The 27,500-nt window shown below is 43.5% G+C and overlaps 1 protein-coding gene across 1 annotated transcript in view; it reads left to right on the top strand.

Annotated features, from left to right (window-relative positions):
* The window catches only part of npas3 (neuronal PAS domain protein 3), a gene marked incomplete at both ends in the record, with an annotated part of 256,082 nt that overhangs the window by 103,457 nt on the left and 125,125 nt on the right, over nucleotides 1–27,500 (top strand). The window contains one exon of the mRNA XM_079231114.1: nucleotides 2,926–3,170. Coding sequence (XP_079087240.1) covers nucleotides 2,926–3,170 — 245 coding nt within the window. The remainder of the gene's footprint in view (nucleotides 1–2,925; nucleotides 3,171–27,500) is intronic.

Raw genomic sequence — 27,500 nt, 5'->3', positions numbered from 1 at the left:
GGAAACACAAGTTTAGTCAAGATTTCTCATTGTTGTGCATTCAGACGGGGTATTGTCTGAAATATGGAGGTTTGAAAAGTCACATGACAAGATGTATTTATTAATAATCATACATTCTTCGTTGTGAGCTTCACATCGATGTCTAGTGTATTTGTGTTGAGGGGTTGTTTTTTGTCCAATTTTTTTATTTCTTTGAAAGCTAAAACTCATCGACTCTCTTCACCTTTTATTCAATGAAACTACTCGTTGTCGTAGTTACGTCATTAAACATCACCTGGATCCCCCAATAAGTTAAAAATAATTCAAAACCAAAAAGGTCACACAGGAGGCCACTGTTCGTGTCCAGTGTGAAACTGTCTATGTTGATTTATTTTTTACATGACGCACTTAAAGCAACACTATTTACGCAACCAACGTAGTTGTTTAAACCCCGTCCCTTTATTGAAAGGACACTATGCCCGTAACAATTGGAATTAATTAAACTTGTTAAACGCGTTAATTAAAGTAGGAACAAGTATTTTGTTCCAACATCTAAATATGAAACCAAAAGTCCGCTCCAGCGAACTGAATGAAACATTTTGGAAAATGTGTTGTTTTTTGTTTATATAGGAGCTTGGTCAGTAAATCTGCCCGACGATCGTCCCGTCCCGTCACATGACTGATGGCCAGTTTGACCTCCAATTGACTAGGAAGTTAAACCGTGAAACCACATGGTGACCTTCCCAGCATGCTCGTTGTCAAACGCACTTCTCAAATAATCACACACACACACACACACACGCACACACACACACACACATATCTCTTCCTTTCAGCTGACAAGCTCTTTAAAAAGCCATCGACCCACCTCGCTGAACTTTACGACATGACACACACACACACACACACGCGCGCACACCCCACTGGCCGAGACAAGCTCTTTAAAACACCATCAAGTCACCCGGCTGAACTTTTACGACACGGTTTCATTTCATGTTTATAAAACCCAAACAGCAACACACATGCACACGCCAACACACAGCACACGCCAACACACGCACAGATCACAACAAGTGTTGCATTTACCTACTCAGCTGGTACATGATAAATATGTCTGTTTGAGTCAAGGTCAAACACACCTCTTTGTCCACACACACACACACACACACACACACACACACACACAAACACACACACACACACACACACACACACAAACACACACACACACACACACACACACACACACACACGCGCGCACAAAGACATATTTGTCATCCATCAACTAAATGCTTTTCAAGTTTGCGGAACAAATACATTCTGTCTGCTCCTTTTTGTTCCTCTTATCCCCTTAACCCTTATCCCTTATCCCTCTCTTCTTCTCTCCTCCTCTCTCCTCCTCTCTTATCTCTTCTCCTCTTTTCCTTCTCTCGTCCTCTCTCCTACTCCCTTATCTATTCTCCTCCTTTTGTCCCCTTTCCGCCTCCCTTATCTCTTCTCCTCTTTTCCTCCTCTCGTCCTCTCTCCTCCTCCCTCATCTCTTCTCCTCCTTTTGTCCTCTCTCCTCCTCCTTCATCTCTTCTCCTCCTCCCTCATCTCTTCTCCTCCTCTTGCTCTTTCTCCTACTCCCTTTTCATTCAACAAACAGTGAATGAAAAGAGAAGGGAGGAGGAGAAAGGACGAGAGGAGGAAAGGAGGAGAGGAGGAGAGAGGATGCAAGGAGGAAAAGAGATAAGAGGGGAGGAGAAGGGATAAGGGCGGAGCAGAGAGGACGAGAGGAGGAAAAGAGGAGAAGAGATCAGGGACAGATCCTCTCGTCCTCTCCTCCTCCCTCATCTCTTCTTCTCCTCCCTCATCTCTTCTCCTCCTCTCTCCTCCTCCCTCATCTCTTCTTCTCCTCCCTCATCTCTTCTCCTTCTCTCTCCTCCTCCCTGATCTCTTCTCCTCTTTTCCTCGTCTCGTCCTCTCTCCTCCTCCCTTTTCTTTTCATTCACTGTTCGTTCTCACTGATAAACAAATGACAAACAGTATGAAAATGATGTTCTTCTCCAGATGACATCCATTTTTCATCCCTCGCCCTAAACAACTCGATCCTCCTCCTCCTCCTCCTCCTCCTCCTCCTCCTCCTCCTCCTCCTCCTCCTCCTCCTCCTCCTCCTTCTCCTCCTCCTCTTTCCATTTAATTTCTCTCCCTTTCTTTTCATCTCCCTCTTCCCCCTTCATCCCTCCAACACTTTCCTCACAATTTTTTTGCACGGCAAAAATTAATCACCTGCCTCTGTGTGTGTGTGTGTGTGTGTGTGTGTGTGTGTGTGTGTGTGTGTGTGTGTGTGTGTGTGTGTGTGTGTGTGAGTGAGTGTGTTTGTGTGTGGCCGGCAGGAAGCCCACAGAGGTTTTTAGCAGCTGATTTATTGCCGAGTTAATTCATAACGGCATCCGATGATGATGAGAGGCCACAGGAAAGTATGGTCGTCACTGTTGTTGTTGAAGAGAGAGGGGGAGAGAGAGAGGTAATAGAGTGGAAAGTGATGAAGAGGAAGTGATGGAAGTTCCAGTGTGAGGAAGAGGAGGGAGGAGAAGGAATGAGGAAACAAGGTTACAATGGTTGACGTTCTTTGTTTGTTTGACTTTAAGGAGTCGTGTGAGGAACCAATCACAGGAAGTCATATGCTAATGTCATCCGCAAATATTGTCTACAAAATTCACCAAAAAGAAGTCTGATCATCTTTTCTTTTCTCATGGAAGCAAATTATAAATATGAACCATCTACAGAATAATAGGACCGCCTCTGTCCTCAGACCCTCGAGGTCTATTGGTGCAGAACATCGCGTATGAATTACATCACAGTCATTTCTAAACATCATACAAAAGTTCAGATTGATTAATTTCTCCATGGTTTGATATGAACAGGCTCCGCCCACGTCTCTAACGTGCTTCTGTCCCGCAGGCTGCAGGCTCTGAGGAAGGAGAAGTCGCGGGACGCGGCGCGGTCGCGGCGGGGGAAGGAGAACTTTGAGTTCTACGAGCTGGCCAAGATGCTGCCGCTTCCGGGCGCCATCACCAGCCAGCTGGACAAGGCCTCCATCATCCGGCTCACCATCAGCTACCTGAAGATGAGGGACTTTGCCAACCAGGGGGACCCGCCCTGGAACCTGCGCATGGAGGGGCCGCCGCCCAACACGTCCGTCAAAGGTAGGACGGACTCTCGGTCTAGGTATAATTAAGGGGCTCGTTAAGGGGCTCGTTAACAGGGTTCTTATGGTCATGGAAAACCTGGAAAAGTCAAGGAATTTTGAAATGGTTATTTCCAGGCCTGGAAAAGTCATGGAAAAAAATAAAATCCCCAAAGCTCTGGAAAAGTCATGGAAATGTGTCATTTTCATATGTTCATGACATTCATTTACACTGAGTTTGATATAATTAATATGCTTTTAAAAGAAAGACGCTCAAAATATTAGCAGGCATACATACAGGCATCTATATAAATGTTTATTTTTTTAATCAAACTATTGTCTCATTCATTTGCGTCATTTAAGGTATACTGTATGCTTTGGAATTCTCATTGTTAGTTTAAATATTACATTTTCTAACTTGTTCATATATACACCGAGATTTCACAAAATGTTTGGTCATGAAACTTTGGTTTAAAGTCATGGAAATCCATTGGTCAGAATGTGTATTAAGGAAGCCTGGAGCTGATTTGTTGAAGGATGCGTCCTGTTTTTTCTTCCATTTCAGGTCCTACAGGGAACCTTTCAATACATGAAACCTTTCTCATTGGGGTCATTGGCGTTTTCTCTCTGTTTTAAGAATTTAAGAACGAGATACAAAGTCAATGCAAAGACGCAAGACGCCGTGTTTTTTATTGGTATTACTGCGAAAGCCTGTCAGCGTTGAGATTCCCCACCTGACATCGTTGAACTGTTGAATCAGAAGAGGAGGACAACATTATTGTAGCCGTATGCGTTCACCCATTTTTTTGATCGGTCGTTGCAATCAAATCACAGCAGAATCTGTTGAGGCTGACGTGAGGCTTGTTAGATACATTGAATACGCCTCCGGATGATGTCATGAACTCATGAACATTAATTCATGAATTCAGACATGAAGACGTTTACTTGCCCGGCATATCTGGGACTTCCACAGCGTGTGCAAAGCAGCAATCGTGATTTCAGCCGTGACTGATGGAACGTCCATGCGGAGGTAAACCCTCCGCTCCTTTCCGGGATAAACTCCCCGAGTAACACAACGAGAAAGAATAAAGAAAAGTGGAATTTTTTCTGCAGAACGGGTTCAGTCGCATTTTTTATTTATGAAACATCAACACAGGCTCTGTAGTCTGAATCAAGACGGCAACTTTATTACTCCTTTCAAAATTCCTCCTTCCTGTTTATTACCTTTAACAGAAAAAAAAAAGATATATTACATTTATTGGCGAGCAATTCACATCACAGCATTGGTTATTAGTCCCCTTCCCCCTCGGTGTGTAAAGGCCTTAAACATAGTTTCAGGTTGCAATGTTCTGGAGTATTGTTTTTCTTCACTTATCAGATAATAATAATAACTAAAAAATAATTTGATAAAGATCAAAAGTTACTTTAAAATATTTGTAAAGATAATTTTTTCTGATTCAAATTACCTCCAATTTACTTCCTCTCAGTCGTAGTAATTAGTCTCACTGTGAACTCCAACATAACAACAGCTTCATCCTCTCGTTCAGCGTACATATAATTATGCATATTCATACCTTTCAAACAGACCTTTTTTAACTTTTGAATGAATCTGAACATGCAAACCGAGATACATTGGGCCGGAGGTGAGCAGCATTGCTGTGATCGTCCGCTTTTTGAAACTACTATCAAACAGCAAGGAAACGCTGCGGAAACACACACACACACACACACACACACACCCACACGCACACACACATACACACACACACACACACACACAAACGGCTAGCTTCTGCGCTAAGTGATTTTCTGTGAAGGGAACATTAAGGTTTGATGAATTTCTGCCTGGAGTACCAGAGTATACACAGCACTTGTGAATCTAAGTGGAATTTGCCTTTGAAATGGGCCCTTTGTGCGGCGCACTTAGAGGAGGAGAGGAGCGCTCGCTTTAAAAGGGACGTTTTGGCTGCTAGGAATGACCCAAAGATGAAAGCAAATTGCCTAAAATTTCTGGTGGCATGCTGTAGCGTGTGTGTGTGTGTGTGTGTGTGTGTGTGTGTGTGTGTGTGTGTGTGTGTGTGTGTGTGTTTGTCGGTAAGAACTACAAGCAGGAGATTTACCTGCATGCAGAGCTGTAATGTGTTCAAGAACAAGACTGTAGTTCAGGATGTGGGAATGTGAGAATTTAAATAAATGTTTGTGATGATGCGATATCGAGTTTGTGCTTAGGTGTGTGTGTGTGTGTGTGTGTACACATACCGTCGCCACACAACAGCAGATGGCATCATTGTCGGCGGCGCTTTGAAGAGGCACATGCATTTTAATGAACAGAACAGATACGTATACACCAGATCTGTGTGTGTGTGTGTGTGTGTGTGTGTGTGTGTGTGTGTGTGTGTGTGTGTGTGTGTGTGTGTATGTGTGTGTGTGTGACAGGATGTAGGACTATGTTACAGGAAACACACACACACACACCTGATCTGTCCCTTTACCTGAATCAGATTCTAACGGGAGTCGTTAATGACTACATGATGCTGGCCTCTGATTGGCTGGCAGGAGTTTTTTTAAATCTATTCATCAACCGTTTAAAATCAGAGCTCAAGTTTTTTGTTTTGTTTTGTTTTTACTGCAGATTATCTGTTAAAGTCTTTTCCAACTTTACACATTAAAAAAATGGCCGCCACTCTGATTATCCTACTGCATTGAGGCCAAAATGTCCTCACTGAGATGGAAGAACTACACACACACACATATACATATGAAGAGCAAGGTGAGGCCGTTCTCACTTTGTATATGAATATCACGCACATACACACCCTACACCCATACACACTTATAGACCCATAGACAGAACATGTAATTGAATCAGATTTGTCCATCCTACCTACAAACACACACACATGAAAACACACAGAACATGTAGATGTTACACACACTCTCTCTGCAGGGTTGTGTGTGTGTGTGTGTGTGTGTGTGTGTGTGTGTGTGTGTGTGTTCAGTTTGTCTTCTCTCTCCTATTGACTGACTCTAATGAATGAATATCCTCCAGAATACACTGTGTGTGTGTTTGTGTGTGTGTGTGTGTGTGTGTGTGTGTGTGTGTGTGTGTGTGTGTGTGTGTGTGTGTGTGTGTGTGTTGCAGAATGTTTAGTACAGCAGAGAGTTATTGATTCTAGCCTCTGTGTAGCTGCTCTGCATCGGATCAGGTAATGAAGATGGTGTGTGTCTGTGTGTGTGTGTGTGTGTGTGCGCATGTGTGTGTGTGTGTGTGTGTGTGTGTGTGTTATCCGTACAGATGACTCCATACTCCTCCAGATTGACCCACAGAGAAAATCCTCATTCATTGTGTTTTTCTCTTCTTCTCTCCCTCTCCCTTTCCTTCTTTCTTTCTCTCTCTCTCTCTCTCTTGACTTCTTCATTCTTCTTCTCGATTCCTAAATCCTTTTCCTCTGCTCTTTCTGCCTACATTATCCCTTTCTTTTCGTCTGTATTCCTTCTTTTTGTTCTAAATATTAACTCTCAATAGGATGAATTAAACACAACAATAATAAATGGAGCCGGGAGGTGCAGGTGGAGAAATGAAGCGCTCCTCTGAAGCTGTTTGACCTCCAGTCTGTTGATTCATGATCACACTCTGAACTGTGTGTGTGTGTGTGTGTGTGTGTGTGTGTGTGTGTGTGTGTGTGTGTGTGTGTGTGGTCTAATGTCTCACCTCACTTCACCTTCTCCCGTCTTCTCTCCCCTTCTCTCTCTCTCTCTCTCTCGCTCTATCCTCTTCATCCACTCACCTTCTTCTCTGCTTCCTCTCATATCTCTTTTCTCCTCCCTCCTCATCTTCCTCACCTTCTTCACAGCGTCCTCCCTTTGGTTTCATGCTCTCCCTTACTCCCTCCCTTTCTCTCGTCTCCTCTTGTCCTCTTCTGACTTGACCTGTCCTCCCTGCGTCCTTCCAGTTTTTAATTCTCTTTTTACTGTTTTCTCCTCTTCTTCCTCTTCTCCTCTCTTTCTTCATCTCCACCTGTCCTCCTCGAACCTTTTCTCTTCATCTCCTCTCCTCCTTTAACTGCCTCCCCCTAACCTCCTTCCCATCTCCTCCTCCTCCTCCTTTCCCCCTCCCTTTCATTTAACCTACACCTTTAGTCTTTATAACTCCTCCTCCTCTCCATCCTATTCTCCTCCTGTCATCTTCCTCTTCCTCCCTTCTTCCTTTCCACTTTTCTTCACCTCTCTCCTCCTCCACCCTTCTTTGTTTGTTACTTTCTCCTCCTCCCCATAGTCCTCCTTCTCCCCTCCTCCCTGTTATCTTCCTCCTTCTCTCCATCTTTTCTTCCACCTCCCATCATCTTCCTCCTTCTCGACTCTTGCTCCAATTATTCCTCCTCATAATTTAAATGTCTTCCTCCTTCTCTTTCTTGCTGTCATCCTGCTCCTTCCTTCTTTGTAATTTCTTACACCTCTATATTCTCCTCTCCCTCCTTACCTGTCCTCCTCCTCTCTTTCCATTTCCATCTACTCCCTCTCCACTTCATAACGTCTTCCTCTTCCACCCCTTAATCTTCTTAACCTCCTCCTCCTCCTCTCATCCTATTCCTTCCTTCTTCTTCCTCCTCCTCCTCCTCTTCCTCCTTCTCCTCCTCCTCCTCCTACTCCTCCTCCTCCTCCTCCTCCAACCTTCCGTCTTCATTCCCTCCTTCTCCTCAACCTCTCCTACTCTTCCTTCCTTCTTCCTCCTTCACTCCTCCTCCTCCTCCGCCACCCTTCCCCCTTCATAACCTCCTCCTCCCTGTTGACCTTTGCAGTAATTGACCCATCAGTTGCTCTTCTACAGTTTAGTGTTGGAGGTTTTGACTTCCTGTCAGAGTCTCCACATCTGCTGCAGGACGCATACAAACAACCGTGACCTTTGAGCATCCTGACACCCAGCCTGTGTGTGTGTGTGTGTGTGTGTGTGTGTGTGTGTGTGTGTGTGTGTGTGTGTGTGTGTGTGTTTATGACTGACCGCTCACCAGTTCAGTGTGTGTGTCACTGGATGTTTGTGTGTGAATCTATCTGTGTGTCAAATGTGTGTTCAATAGTGAGTTTTAGCTTCTGTGTGTGTGTGTGTGTGTGTGTGTGTGTGTGTGTGTGTGTGTGTGTGTGTGTACGTTTGTATGTGTGACCCCCTCCGACACCTGGCTATTCATTATGCATGCAGAGAGCAGCAGACACCCAAATGCCACACTTCATGAGCCAGTCTACAATCAACACACACACACACACACACACACACACACACACACACACACACACACACACACACAACAAACTTTACTCTCACAAATACACAAATGTACATATTAGGAACACACACGTTTACCTGAATGAATGCAGAGTGCACGTACACACACACACACACACACACACACACACACATCTGCACATATTCATATATTTGCTACTTTACATTCTGTATAAATATCTTCTCTCTCGGTTATTAAAATATAAATTATGGCATTTTTTATAGAACCCACAAACCTATTTATGGCTCAGTAGCTCATAAGGTGGTGGTGGTGTGTGTGTGTGTGTGTGTGTGTGTGTGTGTGTGTGTGTGTGTGTGTGTGTGTGTGTGTGTGTGTGTGTGTGTGTGTGCTCATGGTCATCTTATATGGTTTTTAATGGGAAAATATTTCTCGGAACTTACCTTCATGCTTGCTTTATAATTATTAATGTAAGTAAATGTTGAGGGTGCACACTTCATAATATTTTGAGCCAAAGATCAGATAAAGATCTTCATATCTACAAATCTTAATAATTGACTCGTGTTTTGGGAGGTTTGGTCAAAAGTTACAAAACAAAGCGTTCTTGTTACGTGTTCAGGAGATTTAAATAGATCGATAATAAGCCGGCTAAATACGTGAAACTTAACAACTTGTCCATATTTCTATAAGATGAGACAAGACAAGACTTTCTTATCGTCACATTCTTGTGCCGGAGTTTGATCAAAGAGTATGACTTGCAAACCCTCACCACACGACACACCGGCCATGATTATGTAATTTCCTGTCAGCTGCTTCAGCACCAAGGACAGCGGCGGTGACTCATCAACACACAGCACAGCTGCATTCTCTCTCTTGACCACTAGGGGGCGACCCCTCTGATTGTATACAAGTCTATATAAATGACTCTACTTCTCTTGATTTATTCCCTCAGTAAACATTGTAAACACGAGTTTATGTCTCAATCTCTAGTTTCAAGATGGCTTCCGTCTTCACAGAAAACATCTTACTAAAGTTCAGGAAGCTAAAAGCTACTAAGCTAGGTTGAAGAAAATATCATGTTTTTTGGGTTGAAGCTCCTAAGAAAGTTAGGCATCAAATCCCTGATGATTTCATGGGCAAATTAACAAAATAGGGTTTTTGTGGGAATTTCATGGGACATCTATGAATTCACAGCTCATTGTTTTTCGTATGTTTAGCTACAAACAGCCGGACCTCTTTGAAATAAAGGATCAAGGAATCAGGCAGACAAGAGCAACAATGTTTCCATCGCTGCTACATGTCAGAAAATCATGTTGTGAAACATTTTCTCCATTTTACAATTATCCGAGCTGACTCTCTCCTCGTGTTCTGAAAACTGAATCGTGATATTTGTTTGTGTGTGCGTGTGTGTGTGTGTGTGCGCTCCCATCCCATTTCAAAATTCTACCTGGAGACCAGACAGATGTCTCCAATCCAGCTTTACATACAGTCAGACAGCCGCTTTACACAAAATCAACCTCCTGCTTAGGGAGACTGTAAGCGCAGAGAGAGAGAGAGAGAGAGAGAGAGAGAGAGAGAGAGAGAGAGAGAGAGAGAGAGAGAGAGAGGGAGATAGGGAGAGAGTAGTAAAATAAGAGGGATACAGACGAGATGGAGAGAAAAATAAATGAGACAGTCAATTAGAGAGACAGAGGCTATCAGTGAGGCTTAGAGAGAGAGAGAGAGAGAGAAAGAGAAAGAGAGAGAGAGAGAGAGAGAGAGAGAGAGAGAGAGAGAGGCAGCAGGAGTCTCATCTCGTTATGATCCATCTCATTCCTTTGTACCAGCTGACGTTTTTATGATGCGGCCTGCTGGCTGGGCTAATGGCTTCCTCCATTATACTCAGGGAACACAGTGACCCCGACACCCGGATAAACACGGCGCTTCACATCAAACTCCTCCCACCTCCTCCCCTCCCCCAGCCTGTAGTCCAGCTGTGATTCAGAGCTGGCGACTGAGGCAGAGCTCCTCCAGAAGGAGAGGAGGTGTAGGAAGGAGCGAGGGGTTTCAACGTTCTACCTGGAGACCAGACAGATGTCTCGCAGGAACCGTCGGCAAAACCGCACCGTTTGTCACAGCCAGCTGCCGTGAAAAAACAGTCATCATTATCAGATTTTCATCTTTCCGGCGGTCTTCGAACACATCATGTGCATCGAACACACCGTCATAGAAATCCACCAAATCTATCTCATCAAAAACATGTTATTCTACGTGTCTCATTTAAAATCTCCAGTACTACTTAAAGTACCGATAGCAGAACCGATGAATCCGGACCTCATCAATACTCTCTGGGTTTTTACTCATTTAGAACCAGTTCCTGTTTAGAAACTCGGTCACTGACGGGATAAAATGTCAGCATCTACTTCTAGTCTCACACGGGACACGAACTCCGGTCCCCTGGACTTTTAGTCCTCTTTTTGTTCTTGTTCTGCTTGTTCTTCTTCTTCTTCTCAATATAAACCTGTCACACGCCGCTCCGGCGCTTTCGCTCAGAGACCTTGTGGCGGTTTTGAGACGTCCCACTCCGTCCTCCGGCTGAAAAAAAAAAGCCAGCGCTCGCCGTGCATGCTCGCACTTAATAAACGACGGAGTAATTGGGCCAGCTGCGAGTGTGAGATGTTTTGATTCCCTGATCTCAGTGTAAAGAAAAATGGAACGACAGAGGGAGAGAGGAAACAGCAGTAATTATAAAACTAATTACCAAATGCTGATGATGCCCATAGGCTTTGCATAACTAAATTTAGACGAGGAAATTGCTTTCGGCCGCCGTCGCAGCTCGCGGGCGTTTCGTTCAACTCTTCTCTCGCCGCTCTGCACGCCCACACACACACACACACACTCACACACGTACACACACACACGCACACACACACACACACACACACACACACACACACACACACACACACACACACACACACACACACACCTAAGAGGGGGAAATAATCACCATGGAAACAATTACTAGAACACCTTTTATTTTGGTCCTCTATCTTGTTTCTTTATTTTGTTGGCAAACATGAAAAACAGCTCCAGTAAGTGTTGCCGTCTAACAATGTTGTAACGACGGCAAAATACTACAGTTGTAGTGTTTGTGTTTATTCCCCGAAAGACGCGACAATTAACCAGAACACGGAGCCGCTCAGAGAGACTCGCTCACTTATTGAATCAGGCGGTGCTTCTCTCTGCGGGTTTGCTTATGAAATGACATGTTTGGTCTCGTTGAGCGTCTATGAGAGATTTGCACACAGCTGAGCTTCTGAATTGCTCCTCAGCCGTCTGCTGCCGATGATGCGACTGGGCTCGGTTTGCAGCCTCGTGATTGGCCGAGTGGAAAGAATATGCAGGAAAAGGGTTCCGCTTTTGTTGCATTTCAGTCGCGAGCAGCCTCTCATGCAGCTGATAGATGGACTCAGGGTTTGTTTTAATGGGTCTGGAGGACGCTTCTTCAAAGTCACTCAAAGTTCATTTGCCGTTTTTGTGTTTTCTTTGCGATCACTTCTGTGTAAACCTCGTGTTCAGGCAACACACATACTAACTTAGGTATTGAAGAAGACTTGCAACTAGAGATTGACACCATACACTTTACCTCCATTTTCCCCCCTTCCACTTATTCCACCTTTTTCCTTCTCTTTTTCTTATTTCCATGTTTCATCCTCCTTCCTTTTACCTCCATCCTTGCCCCCTTACTTCCTTACTTTTATCCAAACATCTCCTGCTATTTCCTTTCCTTTATTTGTGTTCTACCTCCCCAGCTACTTCCTTCCCATGTCCTTTTTCCTTCCCTAACTCCCTCCCCTCCTTCTCATCTTCCTTTTTCAAACCAAAGACAATCTGCTGCCGGACTAAGATCATATTTTGGTTAAAGTAACTCCAGCATTCCCTAAATTCCGTTAAGCTGACAGAAGTTATTTGACAAATGAACGTTGACTTCTTAATCCTCGGTGATCCACTCCTCCTCCTCTTTCTCCTCTTTCTCCTCTTTCTCCTCCTCCTCCTCCTCCTCCTCCTCCTCCTCCTCCTCCTCCTCCTCCTCCTTCTCTTCCTCCTCTTCATAAGGAGACGGTCGCTCTTTAACGACATACGTTTCTGGCTCACGAGTGCGTTGATTACATACAAATTGAGTTAGTTGGTGACAAACCAATTCATTGTGCTATCATTGCTTTTTTTAAAGGTACATGCTACAAACCGAATTGTTGAGTGCCCTCTAGGAGCCACTGAAGGTTGAAGAATTTAGAGAAGAATTCGGGTGATTCAAGGCAGGTTTCCAGGCAGCTCTGGGGGTATTTCCAGGCAACTCTGAATGTTTGCAGGAATTTTTAGACGGTCTAAAAGTCATTTTCAGGGTTTTAAAGAGATTTCAGATGACTTTCAAGAGAGTTCTCAGGATCGTTCAAGCTATTCTGGACTGTCTCCAGTTATGTTAGGTGTGCTTTAGAAAGTTATAGTGGTCTTTCAGTGGTTGCGGTGGTCGGTAAAACAGGCTGTTTAAGAGAGTTCAAAGCTGTTTGGCGTCTCCCCTGAGACTCAAGGGTGAGACCATGAAGCCCAAGAGGGAAGACTGCTTTAGCGTTTAACCTGGAGGGTCTCTGCAGATGTTTACAGAGTTTAGGGGTTCTGGAGATCCTAAGATCTGCAGAACGTCTTGTCCTGAAAGTCTCTAAATGCATGGTTTTTCCGGCATCTTTTAGGGAGTTCTAGGGGTCTTTACACGGTTACTGGTTCCATGGGTTGGAAAGCAAGTTCCATTTGTTGTTGTTTTAAGGTGGCTTTAAGGATTCCAGTGGCATTTAAGTATTTTAAGAGCGTTCTGGTGGTCATTGAGGACTTGCAGAGGTTTTTATTTAAGGTTTTAAGTAAAGTTTCATGGGTATCATGTGTTTTTAAAGAGTTTTTGATGTCTTTGTGGCGTTGCATGGGTTAACATAGGCTCTTTTAGGCCGTTTAAGAGATTTAAGAGGTGGCAGTGGTCATTCACGGTGTCCTTAAAGAGGCGCTGGTGTTTTAATGGCTTCTTGAGTAAGTTTAAGGGATGCAAATGTTGGCTCCAGGGGCCCCTGAGAGGGTTTTAGTTGTCTGTGCTCTTCAGATTCTTCAATTGCTAATCGAAGATGAACAATAAAAGCCTTGTGGCCATAAAACATTATTGACAGCCACTATACACTTATTTTAGTTTATTTGTTTTCTTCCTGTAACCTTCTTGCCCATCAGTCCTGTCATGTCGTGTTTCCAGGAACTCCCACAGTCATCGGCATTGCTTTGCATTAATCATAGCAAGATTCTCGTGAAGGACGTTCAGCCATTAGAGCCGATGTCCTTACTAACCCAGTTATACGTCTAATGTCCTTTTCTAATCAGTTTAACCGGTTTTCCCTCCGTACCAGACAAATGGGACATTATTGGCTTATGTACTGTACACCACGAGGCCCTCAGCAGTCAATCATCCGCCGTAATATTCAGAGGCTTTGACACTGAATTAAAACCGACATGAAAAGCACGTGTTGAACAAAGTAAAGTATTTTCAATCAGGTGTAATTGGCTTGTCGGAGCCGGCGGTGATATATGTTGGTAATTAGTTAAGCGGCCTGAGTTTGTCTCAAAGGATGTTTTTTTTTTCTTCTTTATTTTTCCGCCCTCTTCCAGCTGATCGTGAATCAAAATGTCAGAATAAACTGAGGAATAAGCAGCTTTTTTCTTTTTCTTTGCTGCAACACCGATTGCCAATACACATGATTGGACAGGACGGGAGATGAGGGAGTTTAACTGCATCAACTCCTCTCGGCGTCTGGAGGATAGCCCCCGTCCGATAGATACAGAATAATAGTTACCATGGAAACTGTGTGTGTGTGTGTGTGTGTGCCGATAGCGGGACACACACAAAACACAAAACACACAAAATGTTGTGTAATCTAATGTAAAATACAAATGTTTTGACGGACTTTTGGAGCAATTATTTGTCCAGAATTATTGTGTGGAAGGGAAATTAAGGGAATTAACGACAAACAACCAATTGTTGTCCCAAAAATAATTTTGGAAGCTGTCCACTTTTGCGTAAAACATTTCTCTTGGCCGGATCAAGGATTGATTCCTAATTTGGATTGTGGCATTTTATGTGCGGACGTAATGAATATTCTCAGAATCAAAAATTCCGGTTTCATATTTTGGGCAAATTGATTCACCGCGTTGGTCGGCATGAACATGCTTGATTGGAACTGGAATTTGAATATTGAAACGGAATATTACTGTCGTATTATTCTGTGTTTTGTGAATTGAAGGGATATTTCTCATGAAGGATTACTTGAGACATCTCTTATCATATTACAGCAAACCCTGATTTAGCTTCAAATGACAAGTCAGTTATTTATTCTATATTCAACAAACTCAGACTCAAATACTCACTAATAGCGGATTAATCCGCTGCTGAAAATAGTCCCTAAATATGCAATATTTGCTATTATTGGAAATTAATTATACTTTTTTTCAGTTTTTAAGATGTTTGTCTTCAGTACGAACCAATGGGCTTGATTTGTTGCAGTTGTATCTGTTAAAGTGACAGAGAGAAACTTTTATCGGGACCTGAACCAGTCTCAGTGTAGTCCTGGTCCTGTATAGACCTCAGTGTAGTTCTGGTCCTCTATATATCTCAGTGTAGTCCTGGTTCTCTATAGACCTCCGTGTAGACCTGGTCCTCTCTAGACCTCAGTGTAGACCTGGTCCTCTCTAGACCTCAGTGTAGACCTGGTCCTCTCTAGACCTGAGTCTAGTCCTGGTCCTCTATAGACCTCCACAAGTAAACAGACCACCAGAGAGAAGATGGTCCGGTTCTATAAAGTTCTTCTTAAAGCTCCTCATCGGAGGCACCGGGTCGGATTCTGGTGAAACCAGGTGACATCATGCAGATTCACCAGAACCTCCTTCAGCTCAGATTCCAGCAGAGACCAGTCCACCATGGACAGACCCAGATACACTCAGAGGCACTACCACATCAGTCCACATGGGGGCCAGAATCAACACTACATGAAAGCTCCTTCTAGTCAATTTAAGTTGTCATTTCCTGCAGCAACACTCACTATTGGTTACTTCATGTGAAAAGACAAAATGCCGCACTGTGGCATTATTACATAGTTACTACTTAAATATCCAGAAGGATGTGTGCTGTCATGCTGGAAGATACTCGCTCAAATCAAAGCTCTCAATGGCAGTAAATCGTCTGCAGCAGCTTTGCTCACCACTGTTATTACCTTGTGTACTGTCTGTCTGTCTGTCACACACACACACACACACACACACACACACACACACACACACACACACACACACACACACACACACACACACTCTGAGAAGATAAACATGTGGGGGCATACGCAGAGATAAATGCGTACACTCGCAGGTGATGTGCAGTTACATCATGTGATGGTACACAAAGTCTCTCTCATGGAAACCAATGGATTGAATGGATTTTTACCATTTAAAATGTAACAAGGGAGGGTTTGGAGGTCACAGAGATGAATGCATAGAAAAAAAGAAAGAAAGAGAGAGAGAATTAGATAAACCGGAGGTGGAGAGAGAGAGAGAGGGCGGTCGAGCTTGTGTTTGCTGGGCCGTGAAGCGTTCAGCTGTACCGCCGTTTGAACGCTCCGTTAGCAGCCGAGCCCGTTTCTTAATAACACTCATAACGGCGCCGTGAGACACGCCTTCCCCTATCCCTCCATCCTCCCATCCCTCCATCTGCACCTCCATCTCATTCACAGCCCCCGTCTCTCCCTCCATCACCGTCATGCCTTCAGTCCTCTATCGCCCTTTTGAGGTTTAGTGAGGATGAATAGAAAAGATAGTTTGTGTGTGTTTTTGTGTTTTAACACACCCATAAGTTTCTTAAGCGAAAATAAACTTTACGTACAGCACGGCCTGCAGCGGCTTTCCCGATGTTCTCCGCATCGTAGACACTGTACAAACATGTAACAGTCGCAAAAAAGCTCAAGCCTATGATCAAGTCTGTGAGACACTGTCATCCAGTCTGCATAGAGTATGTGAGACGAGCGATGCTCTGCTGCGCCTGTAGTGTTTAATGTACCACTCGAGGAGGTCTCGTAAATGATTCCTTGTTGGCTGAATCGATAGCGCTCGTACAAGAAGTCATGATGATGTGAGAACGGATCTTGGCGATCTGGAAGAACTCTCTCCCTATGAAACGCTAATCTAACTAATATCGCTCCTTGATCAATGGGATCTATAAGGAAGGCACCTGACATATTTGTCCGGTGGGAGTGGCCAGCTTATCCAGTGAATTTCAGTTAGCCTACGCTGGAGCAGGTTACATGTTTTAGATGTGTTGCTATGGTGATTTTTCTAAACTTGCTTCGAGGAACCGAAAAGCCTGACCTATGGTCATCTTATCCTGAAAATTATCCGGCTAACTCAGTAAACCGGGTACGAAGAATAGGGCTCTGGGAGGACATTTCTACAAAATACGTCCTCACCTAGGAGTGGCACAAGGACCTCTGTCATTGGTTTTGAAGCCTCCAGCTCAATGATTTGTTCGTCGCCATGTTGGTTTTTGTTTTTACAACCAGTGAACAGGAAGTGTACAAATCTGGACCAGTTTGTGTGTCTTGTGAAATCTGAAAACAGCATTGACTAATTTGTCACTTTCTAACTTTTGTACTTAACATGAATCAAGTTTCATGTTAAGAAACTATTAGATTCAAGAAAAGATGGTGGTTTGAGTTAAGATCACAGACTGTTTATAACACGGTATACGTCTCTGCTGTCGACCTGTCAATCACCTTCTAGCCTTGCCCTAAAGCATCCCCTGCTTTATGGTCTGTTTTACTCTAAATGAGCATAATTTACTTAATGAACATCATGCTGTATTGAAGAAGACTTGAAACTAGAGATTGAGACCACACACTTTACCTCCACCCCCCCTTCCACTTCCTATTTCCTTCCCTTTTTCTTATTTTCACATTTTTCCTCCTCCTTCCTTCCTCCACCTCACCCCCTTAGTTTCTTACTTTTATCCAAACGTCTCCTACTCTCTCCTTTCCTTTATTTGTGTCTTACCTCCTTGGCTACTTCCTTCCCACGTCCTCTTTCCTAGTCTCCTTCCCTAACTCCATCCCATCCTTCTCGTCTTCCTTTTCTAACCAAAGACAGTCTGCTGCCGGTCTAACTGCAGTTGTTGTTTTCTTCTGTTGTTTATATACTATACGACGTGAAGATGAAAACATTGTTGCTTTGAGGCTAAAAGCGGAGAGAGTTCATTTTGAAGCCATCTGTCCCTCTGAATGCTGATTAATTTGTCTCAGACTGCCTGTCACTCAAACCCTTTGATCTGCACTCTTACTAATTGATTTTTTAAATATTTTTAAAGGAGGAAAAAAAAAACACGAGTTAAATTGGCTTTGATGAGGTTGTTGATCAGAAGAACTTTTTTGAAGTGGCAGTCTGTTTAGTCTCGGCTGAATCAAAGAAAACGGCTAAATATATTAAATCTGCTTTCTGATATCTGAAATGTTCCTTAATGTCTCGTTTTAATTTGAACTCTTCTTCTTCTGATTAGTGAAAATGTTCTTTTCCCTGAAGAGTTTTTTTCTCTCAGTCTGAGGGTTTAGATTCAGAGCCGAGTTGTTTTTTTATCTATAGAAGTACTATAGTACTACGGCTTCTAGTGCAGGAAGTACTGCAGTACTACGACTTCTTCTACGACTTGTCTCATAAAAAAATTAAGTTAAGACTAATCAGAGCTGTGTGTGTGTGTGTGTGTGTGTGTGTGTGTGTGTGTGTGTGTGTGTGTGTGTGTGTGTGTGTGTGTGTGTGTGTGTGTGTGTGGGTGTGTGTGTGCAGGACCTGATGTTATTAAATGATATCAACATATCAAGGCTCCTGTTTGAAATTTAGCATTCCTTTGTTCTTTGCTCTCACTAGCCACCAACACACACATGCACTCTTAGTTTATTGCACACTTATCAACCTTCTGCATCAGCTGTGTGCGTGTGCGTTTCCTATCAGTGCTGTGTCTCAGTGTGAGGATGAGACCCATACATCATAGTTCTACTGTACCAGATAGCTTATCTTTCTCTCTCTCTCTCTCTCTCTCTCTCTCTCTCTCTCTCTCTCTCTCTCTCTCTCTCTCTCTCTCTCACACACACACACACACACACACACACACACACACACAGAGATGACTTCAAACCGATGTTATTGTTTCTGAAAATAAGTTTTCAAGGTTTACATTAATGCGTCTGTTCCTAAGTCCGTCTGTCGTTCTGTCTCTAGACCTTTGGAGAAAGACGAGGAGTAGCATTGTGTGTGACATCATCGTGTGAGGATACGTTGTTTGTGTAACATCATCATGGTGTGAGGATACGTTGTGTGACAGCATGGTGTGAGGATACGTTGTGTGTGTGACATCATCATGGTGTGAGGATATGTTTTGTGACATCATGGTGTGAGGATACGTTGTGTGTGTGACATCATCATGGTGTGAGGATACGTTGTGTGACAGCATGGTGTGAGGATACGTTGTGTGTGTGACATCATTATGGTGTGAGGATATGTTGTGTGTGACATCATGGTGTGAGGATACGTTGTGTGTGTGACATCATCATGGTGTGAGGATACGTTGTGTGACAGCATGGTGTGAGGATACGTTGTGTGTGTGACATCATCATGGTGTGAGGATATGTTGTGTGTGACATCATGGTGTGAGCATACGTTGTGTGTGTGACATCATCATGGTGTGAGGATATGTTGTGTGTGACATCATGGTGTGAGGATACGTTTTGTGACATCATGGTGTGAGGATACGTTGTGTGTGTGACATCATCATGGTGTGAGGATATGTTGTGTTTGACATCATGGTGTGAGGATACGTTTTGTGACATCATGGTGTGAGGATACGTTGTGTGTGAAGGCCTTTCATAGCCTCAAACCAGAAGAAGCCTCCAGAGAACTAGTGTATAAGTAACTAACACGGAGAAGAAGAGGCCTAGAAAATGTCCTGTGCGATGTTCCCGCGGCTCGGCATCGAGCCTCCGTCACTCGTCTCTGTTTCTCTGACAGGAAGCGGCGACACAGATCAGATGCAGTTGTGTTGAGAAATGGTTTTGTGGCTTATTTACTTATTTAGGTTTTTATCTCCGAGCGATGCAGGCGGCAGATATCAGCCAGCAAAATATACACACACACACACACACACACACACACACACACACACACACACACACACACACACACACACTAGTGCACTTCCTGCAGCTTCCTCCTCTTCCTCCTCTTTTACTTTTCCATCTACCTGTGTGTCCTTTTGTTTCATCATGGTTTGGAGAATCTTTTTTTTCTTTCATAATATTTTTTCTTTCTTCTATTTCCAAAGGCTTTCTCTCTCTGTTTCCTTGATTTCATGGCAGCACTGTGTGTGTGTGTGTGTGTGTGTGTGTGTGTGTGTGTGTGTGTGTGTGTGTGTGTGCGCACGCTCATGCTGCAATGCTAATCGATTAACGCCAACATGTCTGAACCAGCATCGCATTAGTCAACGTCTCACACCGACACCTGCAGTAAAGTGTGTGTGTGTGTGTGTGTGTGTGTGTGTGTGTGTGTGTGTGTGTGTGTGTGTGTGTGTGTAGGGTAGTTAAGCATGTTGGCCTGCAGGATATGAAAAGGGGAGAGGATGAGAGGGAAGAAGGGAAAGTGAACGACAGCAACAGTGAGTGAATTCTCTGTCTACAGATATTCAATTATTAATAATCATTCATTTGCTCGATACACCATTCAACCTGTTTCCAATAGCAAAATATGTATTGATATTAACTAACGGTAAAAGTATTAATTGCCTGACTGAAGAAGTGTTTTTACGAGAAGGCTCACGATCGAAGCCTCAGAATATAATTTATAGATCAAACCGTCTGTAATCCACGTGATCATGAACAAGGAGCTTAAAGATTATTGGCTCACTGGGTGTGGCAGAGGAAGAGGAAGTGGAAAGAGGAATTTGAATGGGAAGAGGAAGAGGAAGAGGAAGGGGAAGAGGAATGGGAAGGGGAAAAGGAAGGGGAAGTGAAAAAAGAAGGGGAACGGGAGCGGGAAGGGAAATTGAAAGGGGAAAGGGAAGGGATATTGGAAGGAGAAGAGGAAAGGGAAGGAGAAGGAAGGGGAAGAGTAAGAAGAATGGAAAGGTGAAGTGGAAGGGGAAGAGGAAGGGTCACTGTTGATGTTTTTGTCACTTAACTTGTGTAATGAAGTGACTGAACGTCCGTATCGTTATTTCAACTCAAACTGAGATCTTTTCCTGCGAAGACGGGAGTTTATTCTTATTCTTATTACACGCTCCCTGATGCTGTGAGAGCTTCCTGCTCACGAGAACGCTTCACAGGTGCTGCGCTGTGTTCTTCTTAATCAGCTAACTGTAATAGTGCTCCTGCCAGCAGTGCCGGTGTAACAAAGCTAACATGAGGGAAAAAAACAAAATAACACACACACACACACACACAAGGCCTCTCCAGGAATCTGGCAGCAGATTGTAACAAAGCTGGAATCAAAGGCAGCAAAAACGTAGTTCATCTGTGATGTTGTTTGGATCATAAGATGGGGGGGGGGGGGGGGAAGAGAGGGGGAGAGGGGGAGAGGGGGAGAGGCGTAGAGCGAGAGAAACAGACAGACAGACAATAGTCCATAATCAGGGATTCACCATAAAACATCTCTCTATCTCTCTGCCGTCCTTGTTATCTCCATCAACTTTACTCCACTCAGACGTGGACGAGTGTCATTTTGTCCTTCCCCCCCCCATCCCCCTCGATGGAGCGATAATATCTATCTCATCTATCTCATCTCACGCTCTGTGTGGAGCTGTCGAGGGTGGAGTGGGGAGGTTAAATGTCCACTCAGCATTCGGCTGAAGAGCGGAGCATTCTCATCTTATAGGAACAGTCAGAGGAAAGCGACCATAATCGTCCTGTCCCCTCTCAATCCCCCCACATATACACCCCCACACACTATACAGTAAGTTGAGGGTCAAAGGTCATAACACAACAGATGATGCAGGCTTGTGGTGGTCTGAGGAGCCACAGGTTTATTCTTTGACTTTTATTGCGCTTGAAATCTCAGACCTTCACGGACCACAGACAAGGACTTTTAAAGACAGCTGAAGTGCACGTGGGCGCTGGAGGGGAGGTCTTTCCTCTGGGAGACCGCTGTTCGATCCCCGTTTGGAAGTCAACGTTTGTTTATTCGCTACGTTAATATTTTACCCCTTCCGGTTAAAACGATAATACAAAATTTGGTATTAGACATTTATTTACATATAACTACCATTTTATTCATATACTCCACTGCTTTTGAAGACCATTGGTAAACCAATTTCCATCACTAAAACAGTTCGTCCACATAAGTAAAGGTTTGTTTTCACAAGAGATATGAAGAATTTCAAAAATCAAGATTCAATTTGTCAGCTTTAGGGCCATATTATCTCTTTACCTTTGTGCCTTAGGACAATGGTGCCTCGTTATATCGAGAGCTGAGATTGTTCTGCAATTCTTGATGTAACACATGGGTACTGTATATATCTCATATGCAAGTGCCTTTAAAAGGTGATTTTAGGAAATTATGTAAAATCGAGAAAAAGGCCTAAGACTCTGAAGGGTTAACCTAAATGACGATCTGTTACTGAAGTAGTTTTGTTGGCTAAACCTAAAGAAAGTTTATTTTGAAAAGACTGAATTCAGAAATTGACACGTGTTGCTAAATAACTTGGTCGGGTATCATGTGACCTGCTGTACGAGGACACCTGTTGCACCTGTTGATCCACCTGCACGCTTCCTGTTGGCAGGTTCTGCACTCGGCTTCCTTTCATCGTGTTTTAAATAAAACTTCACGGCGGAACATTTTTGCATAAGAATTAACTGCAGCTGAAGATCGGCTCAGTTTCTTCATCATGTCCAGGAAGTAGGCAGGAAGTAGACAGGAAGTAGACCTTTTTACAGTCTGGTCTGCTCAAAACACAACTGAACTGTTTCTTCCATCAAGTTTTGAGTTCAAAAGAAGTCACCGACGATGACATCACTGGTTAGAAACCACCCGATGACGTGAACAAAAGAGGAAGTTCTTCATTCGTTCTTTTCGAGTTGTTCGTTCATTTGTTGGCTGACTTTTGTCAGATTGTGTTCTCGACCTTCTCGTTGTGTTTGACTTCTTCCCGGGAAACGAGCCAACTCTAAAATGACTGTCTGGCTCTCGTCTTCTCCTCCCTTCTTCCCTCCTTTCCTCCAGCATGTCCTTCTTTCTTTTGTCCGCCGTGTCTTCTAAAAAGAATCTTGTTTTATTTCACCTTCCATATTTTCTTTTTGTTTGTTTCTTACCTATAAAGCCTTAACCTTTTTAGCCCAGCGACGCCCATTATCGGACAAGGAAAGACACACAAGTCAAGAAAAGTTTCCTAAAGGATCTCCAGAACCACAAAGTTGATTAACTTCATTTAAATTGGTTGAAATACAGTAAAGCCTTGTTGGAAGAGTTCTATCGGAACAGAACAAATTAAACTTACCGTTAAGTTTATGTAATTACATAAACCCCGTAACCTCGCCGTCATTTCGTAACATTTCACTAGATCGTCGATAAGTACACTTTACAAAGTCGGATTTCAATAAAAGACACTTCTGAATTGAATTGAATACTTCTTCCTCTCCTTTTCCATTAATTTTCCTTTCTTTTCTTTCCTCTCATCTTTTCATTTTATCCATCCTTTCCTAGTTGTTGTCCCTGCTCCATTTGTCCTTACATCAATCCTTTCTTCCTCATCTCTGTACTTCCCTCCATCCTACTCTGTTTGATCCAGTTCTCTATCTTCTTTCTTTTTCTCCATCTTTCCATTGTTTCTTTCCATCTTTATCTCCCTTCTGTCCTCTCTTCCTCCTCTTTATCCCTTCTTCCATCTTCTCCTTCGTTTCCTTCCTGTTGCTGATTATTTCAGTCCTCTATTTCTTATTATTATCTTTGCCCTACTTGTCTTCCTTCTTTTCCTCCCCTTGTTTCCTCCTTTCCTTCTGTGCTTACATTTACTTCTTTTCCTCATTTTTTCCTCCATCTTTCTCTCTTTTGATCCCTCCCTCCTTGTTTCCTTCTAATGATCTTGTCCTCATTTAGTCTCCTCCCCTCGTTATTTCAATCCTCTCCTATTTTCCTTCATCTAGTCTTCTTTTTTGTCTCCCCTCCTATATTTCCCTTGCTCCCTTTCCTTCCCTCCTTTCAGTCATATATCCTTCTGTCATTTTATTTACTTCCATCCTTTCACATTCTGTCCTCTTTCTTTATATTTTCTTTTTGTTTGTTTCTTTTTCTGTCTATCCTATCTCTACTCCCTAATCTTCCTCTTTCTCTTCTATTTACTTCCTTACTTCCTGGTTTCCTCTCCTAGTCCTTATTGTAACCATCCTTCCTGTCTCCTCTTGTTTTTTTCATTTTTCTCTCCATTTGTCCTCATTCAACCTCTCAACTCCTCCCCACTTCTATTCCTCTTTCCTTCCCTTTTCCCCCTCCTCCTCCCTCTCTCCTTCAGAGTCAAGCCAATCTGGCAGCGAATCCTCTCGGCTATAAAAGTTGTGACATTGAGACGTCTGAAACTATTTTGAGGTTCAGATTTTCCTTCCTGGAACTGAATGAAATCACTCGACGACGGTGGCCAAAAAAAACTCCTGCCAAAACTATTTATACCTTTTAATTCATCAAATCACCGTCAATTCATATTTTAACTGAACATTTTACGTTTTTATATTTTAATTTAATTGTTTAAATGTTTATATTTATAATTTCTATTGCATTTTTATATTCATAATTTAATTACATTTTTTATTTAATTATATTTTTATAATTATATTTATAATTTCTATTACATTTTTATATTTATAATTTCTAGTACATTTTTAAATGTTTTAATTTGTTTGTGTTTGTGTTTGTCGGCATGGCGTAGAGATGAACGTGTGTGTCATTGTGGCGTAGAGATGAACGTGTGTGTCGCTGTGGCGTGGAGATGAACGTGTGTATCGTTGTGGCGTAGAGATGAACGTGTGTGTCGCTGTGGCGTGGAGATAAACGTGTGTATCGTTGTGGCGTAGAGATGAACGTGTGTGTCGCTGTGGCGTGGAGATAAACGTGTGTGTTGCTGTGGCGTGGAGATGAACGTGTGTGTCGTTGTGGCGTGGAGATAAACGTGTGTCGCTGTGGCGTGGAGATGAACGTGTGTGTCGCTGTGGCGTGGAGATGAACGTGTGTGTCGCTGTGGCGTGGAGATAAACGTGTGTGTTGCTGTGGCGTGGAGATGAACGTGTGTGTCGTTGTGGCGTGGAGATAAACGTGTGTCGCTGTGGCGTGGAGATGAACGTGTGTGTCGCTGTGGCGTGGAGATGAACGTGTGTGTCGCTATGGCGTGGAGATGAACGTGTGTGTCGATAGAGGCCGAAAGCTTCCGGAACAAATCCGCTCTTAGTTTCTGTTCCTGCTAAATTGTCCGGTGAGGCTCGGAGCTTTTAGCTTCCCTCTGTTGTTTTCTACCCTTTAACGCTTCTCCTTCTTCTGAGGATGAACGGAATTGAAAGAGACACGCACACACACACACACACACACACACACACACACACACACACACACACACACACACACACACACACACACACACACACACACAATGAAATAGCTGAATTGAGAGCATTTGTTTCCTTTTCTCTCTCACAGACGAACTGCACTCTCCTGCAGGCTTGTATTGTGCTGCAGTTAATAAAGTGTTTTCTGGTATGTGTGATTGCATGTTTGTGTGTGTGTGTTTGTGTGTGTGTGTGGGGGGGGGGGGGGGGGGGGGGGGTCACACTAACAGATAAGCACAGGACACTGATAAGGACTGAAGTAACTCTCTCAGCTCTGCAGACTCGCCAGTGTTTCAGACACCAGTCGGCTCGAGTAGTGATTTTAAGTTCTCGCTTTAATTAATTAATTAATTCCTACAATTCGGCGACTTCAGCCACATATTTAAACTGCTTTTAATCCTAGTAGTTGCTAGATGCAACACTTGTCAATTTCCGCTCATTACATGCAAACATGAGGAAAAGATCTAATTTTCAGGTTAAAATAATTACAAAAGTTACGTGACATTTTCGTTTTTTCACTCAAAACCTTAGAGACGAAACAGTTTAGTTCTGTTTTGAGGAGACCAGGCTGTAAAAGCCCTGCCTACTTCCCTTCTACTTCCTGTCTACTTCCTGGACATGATCCAGATACTGAGCCGATAGGATCTTCAGCTGCACTTACTTCTCATGCAACGAAATGTTGCATGAGAAGTACAACGAGAAGATCGAGAACACAATCTGACAAAAGTCAGCCAACAAATGAACGAACGACTCGAAAAGAACGAATGAAGAACTTCCTCTTTTGTTAACGTCATCGGGTGGTTTCTAACCAGTGATGTCATCGTCGGTGACTTCTTTTGAACTCAAAACTTGATGGAAGAAACAGTTCAGTTGTGTTTTGAGCAGACCAGACTGTAAAAAGGTCTACTTCCTGTCTACTTCCTGCCTACTTCCTGGACATGATGAAGAAACTGAGCCGATCTTCAGCTGCAGTTAATTCTTATGCAAAAATGTTCCGCCGTGATGTTTCATTTAAAATACGGTGAAAGGAAGCCGAGTGAAAAACCTGCAAACATGAAGCATGCAGGTGGTTCAACAGGTGCAACGTGTCCTCGTACAGAAAGTCACATGATACCCGACCAACATTTTTACTGGATTCTCCTTAAAAAAATCCAGCAACACGTGTCAATTTCTGAATAGTCTTTACAAAATAAACTTCCGTCCCCAAGAAAAAAAGAAAAAAAATCTTCCTTTAGGTTTAGCCAAGCAAACGACTAAGTCAGGTTCAGGGAAATATCGTCATTTAGATTCAAATAACTACTTATAAGTACGCAAGCTACGTAACAAATAAATCAATGTCGACTTCTTGTTTCACACGGGAATCGTACTACAGTCTCCCGGAGGAACGCATGTATAACAAGCGGAAACTGAGACGCAGTTCCTGACACGTCCCACCAGACTTGAGGGACTCTGAGAGCGCTGGTATCTTCGAGTTGGAAACGAGAATGTGTTTAAAGCCGGCGCATCGGGTTAGGGTCGCCCTTCAATCAGAGGGATCGGCACCAGCGTGTGAGCGGGTGTGATTGGGTAATTGATGACTGAAAATGGAGTGTTGAAGTCGTTTAAACCCTCCTAGCATCAGTGGACGTGGCCTCGGGTTGTTCAATCCCCCTCTGGGTGAGTTGAGTCTAAATCGTAGTTTCAATGCACAGACATTGTCAGAAGCAACAACAAAATCAACAACATAAGCACTTTTTAATTGAATATGTGATCCCAGGTTTTTTTTTTTATATTATTTTCCAGCGTTCGACAAATCTGGAAAGGTTTCAAACACCCAAAGGTCTCTCAGTGTGTCTGGAAACCTTTCCGCCTCTAAATCAGTGCTGAAGGTTTTAATACGAGCCGCCGTGACTTCCTACTGCTCCAACGCCGCATTTAAAAGACGATGATTTGGACCCTGACGGCTTATAATTAATTAACATCCTCCTCCTTCTCCTCCTCCTCCTCCTCCTCCTCCTCCTCCTCCTCCTCCTCCTGTGCTTCGGTCTCTCCATTTCTCTATTTGGTTCTCGCTCTCTTCTTTTCTCTCCTCGTCTCCCTTCTCCTCTCTTCATCCCTCTCTCCTCCCGTCACCGCCGGCATTCAGCCGTTTCCCATCCGACACATAATGTTCATCTCGGCAACTTAATTACGCCTAAATGGGAGTCGGCTTGAGGACGGAGAGACGTAGGAGGGGATGGAGGGATGGAGTGAGGATATGAAGCCAGAGGGATGGAGGGGAATACCAAGCCAGGATTTCTTTCTCCCTTTGAGGAGGAAAATATCTCGTAGAAAAGTTATCTTCATCCATGAGAACTCTGCCCTGTTGATCCCTCGCTCGTCTCCCCTCCTCCTCCTCTCTTACTTCCTCAATCCTTTTCCTTGCATCACCCGTCTCTCTCTCTCTCTCTCTCTCTCTCT

This window comes from Taurulus bubalis (assembly GCF_910589615.1).
Source record: "Taurulus bubalis genome assembly, chromosome: 1".
NCBI lineage: Eukaryota > Metazoa > Chordata > Actinopteri > Perciformes > Cottidae > Taurulus > Taurulus bubalis.
This window is presented reverse-complemented; position numbering and strand designations above follow the sequence as displayed.